General features: G+C 36.1%; 1 protein-coding gene and 1 pseudogene across 2 annotated transcripts; one reads left to right on the plus strand and one right to left on the minus strand.

The window, feature by feature from the left end:
* Positions 1–5,126: 5,126 nt before the first annotated feature.
* LOC104752323 (beta-amyrin synthase 1-like) lies at positions 5,127–9,973 on the plus strand (annotated as a pseudogene). The gene is made up of 18 exons (XR_015583443.1): positions 5,127–5,162; positions 5,409–5,625; positions 6,292–6,477; positions 6,636–6,725; positions 6,821–7,018; positions 7,098–7,182; positions 7,284–7,450; positions 7,522–7,712; positions 7,799–7,912; positions 7,987–8,106; positions 8,193–8,316; positions 8,403–8,501; positions 8,577–8,633; positions 8,736–8,926; positions 9,009–9,186; positions 9,279–9,359; positions 9,441–9,524; positions 9,629–9,973. The product of XR_015583443.1 is annotated as a beta-amyrin synthase 1-like (transcript).
* A 55-nt stretch (positions 9,974–10,028) lies between these two features.
* On the minus strand, positions 10,029–13,788 carry LOC104754022 (protein STRUBBELIG-RECEPTOR FAMILY 5-like). Its single transcript, XM_087489839.1, has 15 exons — positions 13,473–13,788; positions 13,226–13,358; positions 13,053–13,124; positions 12,891–12,956; positions 12,748–12,819; positions 12,589–12,660; positions 12,424–12,495; positions 12,273–12,338; positions 12,115–12,180; positions 11,685–11,995; positions 11,356–11,615; positions 10,999–11,270; positions 10,784–10,904; positions 10,571–10,707; positions 10,029–10,447 (listed from the first exon to the last, which is right to left on the minus strand). The coding sequence occupies exons 1-15, from the start codon at positions 13,555–13,557 to the stop codon at positions 10,159–10,161; spliced, it is 2,094 nt and encodes a 697-aa protein (XP_087345965.1). The 5' UTR covers positions 13,558–13,788; the 3' UTR covers positions 10,029–10,158.
* Between the last annotated feature and the right edge of the window lie 419 nt (positions 13,789–14,207).

Genomic DNA, 14,207 nt, shown 5'->3' on the forward strand with positions numbered 1-14,207 from the left:
GATCTCTTTAGAGATCTTAACTAAATTATTAATCTAAAAATTTGGCGTATTGTATGCATAAATAATATATGTGGGAAAAAGAAGAGAATTAGGAGAAAATTGAATATGATTCACGAGCACGTCCACTCATACATAATTCGTTTTGAAGTTTTATTTATTGCTTAAATCAAAGTATAATTAACTTTGGGTAATTCCCTTTAGACGACGAGGGTAAACTTGAAAACTTTTGGGAATTGAAGGTTAAATCGTAATATACTTGTAATGTCTTATTTAGAGCTGAGTTTTTGGATATTTTCTGTCATTTAAAGTTTCGATTATTTTCTTCTGTATAGTGTACATGATATAGGCAAATTGTTATCATTAATCTTTAGCAAATTGTATATATAGGCATGCAGAAAAAGAAAGTTTGTATATTTTTGTATATTTCATATTTTCGTTTTTACGATTTCTAAAGTTTACTGCCTCTCGTGTCATTTTTGCCTAAGCCTTAGCTCAGCCGCAGCGGATTAATGTTTTAGTGTGAAGCCTTGATGACTTTACTTGAAGTGCATGTTTTTGCTCTAAGCACTTGGTAGTATTAGTATGGCTCTTTGTGGTTAAGATGTTGCCAGGCTCTGAGCTACCGACTCCTAGAGGGACTCGCTAGAGTGAGTGAGCATTGCCTAACACATTAAGCTCGGCAATTCCGCAGCTCTTTGCTAAGCTCAGATTACCGGTGAAAGGACTACCATCTCGCTTTATGGGTGACTCGTGATCTTTATTGTTCTGTTTTCGTGTTGTTTCTTTTTCTAGCTCACTTTAGGGATTCTTTTTATCTTGTCCCAAATCATCTTTTTTAATGAGAATGATGATTTGGTTCAAGAATGTTGTATGTTTTCATGTTATTTATCATTTTTTGGTATGGGATCATGATTTGATTCGGGCTTCACACACCTCTCGTTCGCCTTCGACTCTCAATCGCTAGTCAAGGCTCTCAATTTGAATGCTCCAATCGAAGGATCTTCACGGGATTCAACATGATATTAATTCTATCTCTATTTAGAAATTTTCTTTCTTGTACCTTTAGTTTTATTCTCCGGAACTTGAATCGTCAAGCCGAGGAGCTTGCTCTCTCTCTTGTATGATTACATCTTACCTAATAGTATGTTTGTTCAAAAAAAAAAGGGATCATGATTTGGTTACCCATAATTGTGTATTCTACATTTTCTGTGAAATAAATATTTACATTCTTAGCAAAATATATATATATATATACTTTATTGTTCTGAAACATAAACATAACGTGTTCGGATAAATACACTGGTCACTAAATATGCATACACAATGTATACACGATCGATTGGATCATATATTTCATATAATCCCCCATGTATAATAACAACTTTACGCCATATTAGTTGTATTTTATTAAAACTTGTAGAATCGAAACCTAAATTAATTTTCCAACCTAGAATGCAAGTTGGCAACAAAACTCTTTGTACAAAATGATATATCAAAAATTTAAAACATTCGCAGTCGCAGCTTTATTAATTTTAGATTTGCAAAAAGTTGATTTGTTGGAAATAATTCACTGTAAATATGTGAATTCAATCGGTTTGGATTGAGATCAGCTTCCATATCAAGTCTACGCCAGATATTTCCCCTTTACCAGACATTTCTCTTGTTTTTGTTTAATTATAGTACAATGAGCATACGCTCTAAAATAGAACTAAAACACACATTCCACAAATTTTCAAAAATATCACTATTTAACACAACTAAAATATTTTAAATTAATTTTTTGAAATTTCTTTTTTTTTTTAGGTTTGGTTCTTTAATTGTACATTTAAAATATTGTTTCGAGAGGATATGTTTTAATATTTTGAATTTTGGGTTTAATTTTTAAAAAATAATTTTGAAATATAGTGCTATTTTTTAGTATTTTAGAAGATATTGGGCAAGATTTGGAAATAAAACAATGTTTAGTGCTATTTACTGAATCTCCCTATAAAGTTTGCTTCTTGGTTAACGAACGAGATTACTTTTCTTACTCAAAAAGAGCCGTGCCAACGTTAAGCGTAAACCCTAGCTAGATAGGGTCAAGAGAAGTCAATACATAGATGTATTATGGGGTTCGAAATCATGAGTTACTCAAGGTCATTTGATTTGGACGCCTCCTTTAGCCGTTGGTGGCTGCTGTAAAATCATTGCCTATTTGCCTCTGCCTTGGCAATGGACTATGGCTGACGTTCAAATTCGACTTATCACGAGCCATTTCGTCCAAGAAGCGAATAAGTTGCTCGTGGGCGAGAATCATCTCCTCCTCGTCTTTACAAATGATCTGAGCATGTGATATGGCTGGCCACGGCTTTGAATGCATGGAAGCCCTCCGCTTTGAATAAGGATGTTTTCTCCGCTGGCCGTTGCAGCAGCCTAGCTAGAATCCTCCTCGCCTCCGACGACTTCACATCTCCATCGCTAACGTTCAAAGTCCAAGTCATCGCCTCCTCGTCATGAGTCACTCATGAACGCCATCGACGGCTAGAGGTGCGGTAATTCGATTTCGACAGGATATTGGAATTTTCAGAAAAAAAACACTAGCTAGCTAAACCCGAACTATATTTTCCAATCATTGATTTGGGATGATCTTTTTAAGAAGATTACAACTTCCCCTAATTAGCTGGATTGATGATTTTCTTAATTATATTAAAATCATCGCTTATTGAATCTACCGTTTCTTAAAATCATCCTAAATCAAAGATTATTCGATTGAACATTTGCCGAAATCACTCATTTATTGGAAATCTGATATTTTGGAATCTACAAGTATATTAAAGGAAAAAGTTAAAAAAAAAAATCAATATGGATTGACTCATCTTCCAAACTTTGTTTTAAATCATATACTATAGAAAAAATGTGAGCCCCAATAAACAATTAAATGACTTCGATTCAATGGTCTTGAATGTCACGTTTTGCTGACCATGAGAAATTGAGAACAAAAATAAACAAAAAGAATATACAGTATATGTAACGTTTCAGTTTCAGTGGTAGCTAGTTTGCATGCATGGTGTTGTTTTGTAAGTCGATCAACCTTAACTTATAATAAGTAGGAGATAGCTGGTTGGTGATTTGTCAAGCAACTTAATCTCACCATGTGATTTTTTTTTTTTTTTTTAATTCATAGAACAGAAGAGAAGCATTTTCACTTGACACTTATCAGCCAAAGCCCATAAAGACGTTTCCCAAGTGTTTGTATAATTTGTGTGTCCAGCCTTGCGCCAGCACGTACCTTCTCTAGATACCATAGGCGATCGATATACAGTTAAATCATCTCGTTCAACATATTGAACGATAAGATAAATTGATATGTTACTGAACCCCCATACCTATATTACTTTTGTAAACTTCCATACCTGTATTATTTTGACCTCACCCACCTCTTTTACGAAAGGCGATTTGTACGCGACGTGACTCATGATGAGTATCAATGAAGAATAATCTATTTTACAAAATTTATCTAGAGAGAAGTGTACAAGCTAGAAACCTGGGTCTTAGAAACAATGAATGCATTTAAAGCCCTACGATAAGTATGGTTGTAAACGCTTTGGGTTTCAAATGTTCGGTTGTGAATATGAGCGTTGGATATACTTATAAAGTATATTTTGTATCTTTATCACCAACACTTATATAGTAATCAATTATGAAGTTTAAATTTAGGATCATGCATGATGTGTCAAAAAAATATAGACATACTGTATTAAGCTCATTGAGTTTATATTATTCGTTTTGGTAAAACCGTAACATATTTTTAGAACAACACGATATGAAATATATTGCATTTTTATGTACTAAAATTTTATAACATTTGTATATTTTTCTAGCTAGCAGGGATTGTACATGACCAAATTGCAGAGGTTTTTCTTAACACTTAATGACAAAAAAACAAAAACGCCGTATAAAAAGTTGGAACCAGTACGGTGGCACTTATTGCGATTGACAAAGTGAGTAATATATGTTTCACTATTGTTACGTTGGAACCAATACAGTCTGTTTTTGTCAAATTGCTATTATCTCATAACGATCATGTGCGCCCTCCATCTATATACGGACATCTGTCCACACTGCATCTAAGACGACGGTACGTGTGGCGTTTATGGTTAGGTCGGTCATGATTAATTGTTGATTATATTGATACATATAACTCCGATAGTCCAATTTCTATGTACTTGTATCCGTTTTTTTTTTAATAAGTTGGAACTAAGTTCCATTTTGGTCATTTGTGTAGTAACAGTTGGAACTAAATTACATAAAATACGGTTTAAATACTTAGACAAAAAATCAAAATACATGTGTCCTTTTGTTCTTGGGTATAAATAACTGTTAATGTTGCTAACTGGTTCTAAAGAATAAAAAGAGTTTGAGTAATCGTGATTTGATGTAAAAAACGATAATTTCATTTATTTGAGTGGTCTTTAGTCTCTACACTCCGATATTTATATGTGTGGTGTGTGGTCTCTAGGACTCCCTCGCGAAATCAAAACATAAGTGATTGAAAAGTGTATATATATTTTCATTAATGAAATGCATGATGAACGTCTAAACAGGTGTGGTCCATCCACCAGATCATTAATTACTTGAGTCTGATTTTGGGAGTACTATTTGAGTTCTGATATATATTTTGCTATGGGAACTGATCACTAAAATATATGGTCATATGGAACCTACGAGCTAGGTTTTAGATAATAAAACCTTTTTGAATTATCGAAGTCTTGTGATGAGTTCACTTATGTTTAATACTCCAAAAACCAAATAATACGATGTTACCGCAATAACACGTTGAGAAAAAAAAAAAAAAGAGAAGAAGTACTATAAACTTGTAATTAACTGTAATCTACTTTGAGTTGAAGAGTGTAAATTTGAGGCTTTATCTTTAATTCTGCTGTAAACTATACATATATTTAAGATGTATCATGTACACCTTTTACAATTTAGAAGAAAAAATACATTTGTCTAACCCAAAAAAAAATAAACGTTAGAGATAATAATTTAGTTAATAAAATAAGCGCCCAAATTATTATTATTATCCAGTTCCTCCTCGTCCTGGACCTCTATATAAACATACGTACATGAAACTCTCCAAAGCATAAACAATCGCAAAGGCAATTAAACATCGACGTCGCCAAGTACTCTCTTATCTCTATTATTCTCTCTCTCTATAACATGTTCATTACATAGGGTATCTTTAGTTTTAATATATAAAGACATATATAAGCATGTAAAACATATAGTGTGTATATATATATATATATATATATATATCAGTATATATATTGTATGCATGTCTAGGTACTGGATTATATATCATCGTTTGCATGAAATTCTAAACTCACTAACTATATATTTGGTATATGGATCATATACGTATATAGAGGATCATTCATTATGTGGAGGCTGAAGATAGGAGAGGGAAATGGAGAAGATCCTTACTTGTTCAGCAGCAACAACTTCGTCGGACGTCAAACATGGGAGTATGATCCCAAAACCGGCACGCGGGAGGAACGAGCCGCCGTAGGAGAAGCTCGTCAGAAATTTGTAGACAACCGTTCTCGTGTTAAAGGTTGCAGTGACCTCTTGTGGCGAATGCAAGTGAGTTTTTTAATTTATTCACCAATGACATTTATTTTTTTATTATCATGACAAAATTCCCTAAAATCTAATCAGCTAGATGTTTGTGATATTGGCTATATAACTTATTATTATTATATATAATTCATAATTTATACACACATGTAGGTTAAACTACAACCACATTAAGAAAAATATGGATTTTGGCTAAAAGTAGAATTGTTATCAAAACCAATCAGACTTATCGTAAACTGTAGTATGTTAGTGCCGTTTAGGAAACATTAAATTGAAGGGTAATTTCAGCATGATGCGCTATGAATTCATATAGAAAAATATATGTATAACATTTTGTTTTAAAAGAATCTTCGATTTTAGGCAAATCATTCAAAACAGAAGGACAAAAAAAACAATCAGATAATTCATACCTAATTATAATGGCTCTCGGAAAATCAATAAAATCGACCGAGAAAGAGAACAACCAATCTTAAAAGTTGACCAAAAAAAACGGAAAATTGAACAACCCCAGTGACGAGACGAAATCATAAAATGAAGTTATTTATACTTTTGGGCCCCTAAAAGTTAAGTTAATGGGCCATGTGCAATTACTCATACCTTGTTTGTTTCTTTCCTTTTTTTTCAACGAAAAGTTTCTATTTTTGATGTGAGTTGATTTTGACTACTGTACAGTTTCTGAGAGAGGCAAAGTTCGAGCAAGTGATCCCGCCAGTGAAGATCGACGACGGCGAAGCCATAACCCATGGAAACGCGACGGATGCGTTACGGAGAGGAGTTTCTTTCTTCTCGGCTTTGCAGGCCTCCGATGGTCACTGGCCTGGAGAAATCACCGGACCTCTCTTCTTCCTTCCTCCTTTGGTATGTTTCTTCTTCTTCTTCTTCGTTTTTTCTTTCAATTATTACTCTATGTCTATCGGAGGATGCTCAATTAGGGTTAGATTCAGAGATTTAGGGTTTCTAATTGATAGAGAAATTAATGGAGGGAGGAGGAATCAATGAAAACTTTTTGGCTGCAGGTATTTTGTTTGTATATCACAGGACACCTTGAGGAGATATTCGATGCTGAGCATCGCAAGGAGATGCTTCGACATATCTATTGTCACCAGGTACTCTCAATTGATGCCTCTGTTTTTTTTTTTTTTTTTTTCTGTAAAGAAGAGCCTTTTGACAAGGGTGATCAGAGTAACTGTGTAATTTGCAGAACGAAGATGGTGGATGGGGATTACACATTGAGAGCAAGAGCATGATGTTGTGCACCGCTTTGAATTACATTTGCGTGCGTCTCCTCGGAGAAGGTCCCAATGGAGGACGAGATAACGCTTGCAAACGGGCCAGGGACTGGATTCTTGACCGTGGTGGTGTGACTTATATTCCATCCTGGGGAAAAATTTGGCTCTCGGTAAGCTTTTGGGACCATATCCTCCTAATATCAACTGATAGAAAGGTTACAATCAGCTTTTGATTTGTTTTGTTTGCAGATACTCGGAATCTATGATTGGTATGGAACCAATCGTATGCCTCCGGAGATCTGGTTGCTGCCTTCTTTCCTTCCAATACACTTAGGTTTGTTTTCCGTTTCCTCTTTTTTCTTTTGATATTTTACTATTTGGCTCGTTTTGCAATAGTTATTTCCATCTGTTGATTTTGAGGTTTTTGATGTGTAGGCAAAGTTTTGTGCTACTGCCGGATGGTTTACATGCCCATGTCGTATCTATATGGGAAGAGGTTTGTTGGTCCAATAACACCTCTTATTATGCAACTGCGTAAAGAACTCCACTTGCAACCTTACGAATCAATCAACTGGAATAAAACACGGCGTCTTTACGCAAAGGTATGGTTGGCAGTTTTTTTAATCTTGATCAATGTCACGATTACATAAACATTACATCGTTTTTCCCGCAGGAAGACATGTATTTCCCACATCCTTTGGTTCAAGATTTGGTATGGGACGCTCTTTACCTCTTTTGGAGCCATTCCTTACCCGTTGGCCATTAAACAAGCTTGTCAGAGAAAAAGCTCTTCGGCGGGCAATGAAACACATACATTACGAAGACGAGAACAGTCATTATATCACCATCGGATGTGTTGAGAAGGTAAAACGTTGAGTGACCCTTTATCAAAACTATGCATATTCTTTCTAACAATCATATATGCTTGAATTCTAACTTTTGTTTTTTAGGTATTGTGCATGCTTGCTTGCTGGATTGAAAACCCCAATGGGGACTACTTCAAGAAGCATCTTGCTCGAATTCCAGATTACATGTGGGTCGCCGAAGATGGAATGAAAATGCAGGTACCAAAGAATTAAAAACCAGATATTAGGTGTAGTCTAACAATGTAAACTTCTTAAGAATTCTATATATGCAGAGCTTTGGAAGTCAACTATGGGATACAGGGTTCGCGGTTCAAGCTATACTTGCTAGTGATCTCTCTGATGAAACCGGTGGTGTACTCAAGAAAGGACATGACTACATTAAAAAATCTCAGGTTTGATATCTTCTATTATAGTAGTGTACCGTGAATTGCTCTAAAGAACAGGTGGATATGTTTTCTTAAATCAAAGAACATTGCAGGTTAGAGAAAACCCGTCTGGTGACTATGAGAGCATGTACCGCCACATTTCCCAAAGGAGCATGGACTTTATCTGATCGAGATCATGGATGGCAAGTTTCAGATTGTACAGCTGAAGCTTTCAAGGTAATCCAGCCAGTCACTGATGCAAAACAAGTTAGCCGTAGGTTCCTCGAGAGTTATGCCTCAAAAGTACTTCTTCTGTGTTGTAGTGTTGTCTGCTGCTCTCCATGATGCCAGCTGAGGTTGTTGGCCAGAAAATGGATCCCGAACAACTATTCGATTCTGTTAATCTCATGCTGTCTTTTCAGGTAAGGTTGAATCTTTAAGAACAATGTCCCAAAAAAGGTAGTAGAATTTACAACCCATGAATTCATCTGATGTAGAGTGATAATGTAGGTATGACTGCATGGGAGCCTGCCCGTGCATATGAGTGGATCGAAGTAAGAAGTGAAAGACATAAGGATGCTCGCATATTTTTTGCTAAATTAGAAGTTAGTCGGAAAAGATTCTCTGATGTTAAACCTTTGTAAATGGTGTTTCAGTTGCTCAATCCCACAGAATTTCTGGCCAATCTAGTGGCTGAGCGTGAGTATGTGGAATGTACCTCCTCTGTTATGCAAGCTCTGGTTCTGTTCAAGCAACTCTATCCGGATCACAAGACGAAAGAGATCAGCAGGTCCATCGAGAAAGCAGTGCAATTCCTAGAAAACGAACAGAGGCCAGATGGTTCATGGTATATTACTTTTAACACAACTCATACATATGGTTCAGAAGAAGCCTAACAAAATACAAAATGTGTGCTCGAGTCATGATAGGTATGGAAAGTGGGGCGTTTGTTTCATTTACGCCACATGGTTTGCTCTTGGCGGCCTAGCAGCCGCTGGTAAAACGTATCAAAACAGCCAGGCTATTCGTAAAGGTGTTGAATTTTTGCTCACAACACAGAAAGATGATGGAGGTTGGGGCGAAAGCTATCTGTCATGCCCTGAACAGGTATTTACGGGGATAAAGACCTTAATTAGTACGTAAATTTCATCAAAATTATCGAATTAAGTGCTGATCTTTCTAACATGATGTATGTGTAGAGATACATACCTTCAGAAGGGAAATGTTCCAACCTGGTACAAACAGCGTGGGCAATAATGGGATTGATCAGCGCTGGACAGGTTCAAATATTTCATTTTGCATACACTTCTTTTCGAGAAATACAACGAAATTTCTTTGGTTTAATCTATTAAAGAAAACAGGCTGAGAGAGATCCAATACCTCTTCACCGTGCTGCAAAACTTATCATCAATTCGCAAATGGAAAATGGAGACTTCCCACAACAGGTTAGATCTTTGCTAAAAACTTAGAACATATTATGTTTCATAGCTTCCATTATCTTCTTGGTACATAATTTTGATCTAGAAAACTGTTATAATCGCATTTGCAGGAAATAGTAGGAGTGTTCATGAAAAATTGTATGATACACTATGCTACCTACAGAAACACATTCCCATTGTGGGCTCTTGCTGAGTACCGAAAAGCTGCGTTCGTTACTACTCATCAACTTCTATAGTTTTTATGAACACAAGAAAATACAGTATTGTATTATAATAAGATAAGATTCATGTTATGTGTGGATGCATACTAAACTACGTCAAACACTTAAAAGTTGTGTTTATCGTGAATAATTATTTTACTTATTTCATACCTGAAAAAACCATTTTATTATTTATTTATGTTATGTAATCTTCTTACTTTAAAAAAAAAGTTAAAAGAAAAGAATTGATTATCATTGTACTTATTCAAATGAAAGTTTATCTAGCAAAGTAAAATGAACACAGGCTAATAAGTATATCATTTTACTTATTTTATTATCAATCTTTAAACAAATAATCATTTCGTTCCTCTTCTCTTGTTTTCGTTTCGAGAAAATTAGTAATTATCTCATCTTATAACGTCACTACTTTTCCTTTAACTCTAGTAATCATAATCGTCGTGGGCTCGATAAGACGATGAAAGATCATCTTTAAGCTTCATACTTGACCGTTGAACCATCCGTACAAGCGCCTCCACAACTTCCGACATGGGTGGTCGGAACTCTGGTTCCACCTGTACACATAATGCGATGATGTCGGCGAACCTTGACAATGACGTTGGTGGGTAAAGCCCGTGCAAAGCTGGATCCGCTATATTCGACAATGCGTCTATGTCGTGAAGCTGTGGTGTCGCCCACCGCACCAACGATCTTTCTGGCCTTGGTTTCTCTCTGTTTATAGCACAACCCAACCCATCAAAAAATAACAATTCTTTTAGATATGAAATATCAAACTCATAATCTAAAAATTGAGATTTGATTTAACATGAATGATATTATAGAAATAGAACTGACCCGTCAAATGGAACTCGACCGGTGAGAAGTTCTAACATGACGACACCAAAGCTGTAAACGTCACTCTTTGGTGTATAAGCAGAAGGGTTCTTGGCCTCTGGTGCATTGTATCCTTCTCCTAGCTTTTGACTCGTTCTCTGCCACACCATATAATGACCATTAAACTCAGTCCCAACTTTCTACAAAAAAAGAAGGGAAAAGCATAATGCTCACAAGATAGAATTTTGAGAGGCCGTAATCCGAGAGACGAGGGTTGAGATCTGCGTCTAGCAAAATGTTAGAAGACTTGATGTTCTTATGCATCACTGACGGTGAACATGCCTCGTGTAGGTACCTACACACAAAAACGACAATGTATAATTAATGATCACAAATAAAAGAGCGTTTGCGTTTAAGTTTTTTTTTTTGTTTGGATTTCAGGAACATACTCGACGGCTCGAGCGGTCCCCAAGGCGATTCTGACTCTTGTATTCCAAGTCAACGGTTTACTGAAAGAATCTGACAAATGAAGGAACTCATGGAGTGAGCCGTTTCTGAAGTATTCGTAGACTAACATGTTGTGACTTTGCTCTGAGCAATAACCTACGAGCTCTGCTATGTTCTGATGCCGAATCTTTGAGACGCTCATTACAATCGGCGTTATATCTTCTGATTTACTCGAATCGAACAATGTCGAATCGATCTTCTTAACAGCCAAAGTCTGCATAAAATAGAAAATTTGATCACATATCATGTTGATTGAGTTGTGATTGTTACTTGTATAACACGTTAAGTAAGGGGATTACCCGTCCATCCGAATACTTGGCTCTGTAAACACGTCCGATTGAGCCTTCACCGAGTAGATTTCCAGGTGAGAAATTGGCTGTTGCGCTTTGTAAATCAGAGAGCTCGAATTCCGTAGCGGAACGAGCCGAAGTGGTTCGTTTTGCGTTGAGCTTGTTGGCGAACTCGGTATCGTTGAAAGACATCACACGCGACGAAACTGAATGCTTTAGTCCCTTTGATCCTATCCCGTGGATATTATCGTCATCATCCGAATCTCCACCTTCAATATAAGCTCCTCTCGATCAGTTACTTGCAAAGCCAAATAGGTCAAAAAAAACATCTCGTATACCTTTGTAATCGTTGCCAAAATCGACACGTAGCTCTTGTGCAGATCCATGAGAGGAAAGAGACCTAAACTTTGGGGTTTGTTGACTCCTGTCTTCGTCGATGAAATGAGGAGAGATAGATGACTTTTTCTTGGAGACAAGCGCGATTAAAACGGCAATCAACACAAGAACTCCTAAGCTTGCTCCAGCGATCATCATTCCGGTCACAGCGGTTATACCTCCGCCGTCATTAGAACCTGAAGATTTTCGACCGTATTTAACACCCGGTGGTGGTGGTGGAGCAGTTTCAGTTGACCAGTCGTTGCCTCCAGTCCTTTATCAAACGCAAAAAAACAGAGAGAAATCAGTGGAACTCTTTTATATATCCTCTGTTTTTTTTTTCTTTTTATGTTGAATCTGTTTCTTGTGTAGAAAGCAACCTGTTTCACTTACAGTAAACTGTCTATATCCTTAAGCTCATTAGGTATCCATCCTTCGAACCGGTTGTCTTCGACGTTCCTGTAATCACACAAGAATAAACGAATGTTTTTTTGAGTATCGAGTATGGGAATTGTGTCAAAACCTAATTAGAGGGTTGTTTTTATGCTTACAAATCATCAACGGCAAGGTTCCTGAGAACGTTTATGTCGCCTGTGAAACGATTTTCCTGCAAGTGTCTTGCACAATAACAAGACAAGATCCAATTTTAGCTTCCGAGAAAGAAAAAAAAACTTAAATAATGATTTGTTTCTTATTCCATACAGTTTTTTGAGGCTTGTGAGATTAGCAAAACTCTGAGGTAATTTCCCAGAGAGTTGATTTAACGATAAGTCCCTGTATAAGTAAATTTGGTTGTGTAAGGTCTCAAATTAAATAATTTCTTAAAACATTTTCTGTTAAAAATATAACTAAAGGAATTGTACCTACAGAGTTTCGAGTTTTGACAGTTTCTGAAATATATCTGGTAGATCTCCATTGAGCTTGTTTTGTCCAAGGTTACTGCAATCAAATATAAATTAACAAGTGATAATAAACCCTAACTAACACCAACGATATACTTGATGAAGTTTATTTGCTTTCACTCACATGCTTTGGATACTTTTCATTTGAGATAAGGAGTAGGGCACGTTTCCATCGAGTTCGTTTTCAGAAAAGTCTCTGTATCAGTTAGAAGATTACGATTTGTTTCTTGGGTAATAAGTGATCAAAAAACAAATGTATGAACTTACAGATTAGCAAGGTTGGGTGGGAGTTGATAAGGTATGTTCCCTTTTAGATTGTTTTTGCTGAGATCACTGTACTATCACCAGATTTTAAAACCAAGACTGTTATTTCCTGATTTCTAGTTTTTTTAACTGATTTAAAAGAGACTATTAAATGAGAATCCTCACTAAGTTGTGAGAGATTTGAGGTTGCTTAGTAGATAACCGAGAGATCCACTTAGCTCCAAGCCTGATAACTGTCTGTCGGAGAGAGAAAAAAATGAAAGAAATAAGATAACTTGTGATACAAGTAAGGATCTGAGAGTAGGGTTTTAAAATATATTAGGGTTGTTATTATATACAATTCGGTGACGGAAGAGCCTTTGCATTTGACGCCTTCCCAAGAACCGTCGCAGGGATCACCTCCGCTAGATTTCCAGCCTTTGAGTTTCGACGGTGAATTTAAGCTCGTAAACATCACGTTCAAAGCGGAGACTGCCAAAACATTTTTGATTAATTCTTGATCGGTCTAATCTAGTAGTAATCACATATTAAAACATGTTTTTGTCTAATAAAAAAATTGAGATTTAAGCCTCAATTGTATTTTACCTTCTTGGTTATCGGTTTTTGCTTGAACTAAAGTGACGACAATAGCTAGAGAGACGATCAAGAGGTGTACGAACTTCTGCATCATCTAGATTTGCAAGAAAGATATAAATAAGGATTCGGGGTTAGGGTTATGCTTCCTGGTTTGATTCACGGACAAGACAACGAGGGTTTGAGAGGATGTGCCATTGTAATTAGATTTAGGGGTGGAGACATTTTTGAGGTTTGGTTCAGGGACAAGATATGATCATTCACGACCATTAACTTTCGCAGAACAATTGTTTACTAATTTTGATTTATTTTAGATCTTTGAGGGAGAACGATAGATGCGCAATGACGGTGAAAAAATGTGTGTGTGTGTGTTTAAATTTTTAACCAACCAATTATTAAAAAATAAATTTGTAATTTGTCAAACAATACTTGGGCTGATCTGAGCGTTAGGCTAATGTGTAGTCTCTCTCATATAGCCCAGACAAACCCACTTGTACGCTTAATGTGAGCCTCCTATAAAAATATTTTAAAGCTCAAAGCCAAGACATAGGTATACCATCAAATTAATACACATCTTCAAATCGAAGTTTAGGATTATTATTAACCCAAATACAATTTCTGTAAAATTCATTGCAGTAGAATTACAATATGAGGTATTGGTCATAAAATAACAATTTTGTAAGGGGGAATATCTTTGATCAAAAATTTCAATATGTACTAGTTTGAGAACCCCACACTTTTGTAGAA

The sequence above is a fragment of the Camelina sativa genome, chromosome 16 (assembly GCF_030686135.1).
Source record: "Camelina sativa cultivar CO46 ecotype springtype chromosome 16, ASM3068613v1".
NCBI lineage: Eukaryota > Viridiplantae > Streptophyta > Magnoliopsida > Brassicales > Brassicaceae > Camelina > Camelina sativa.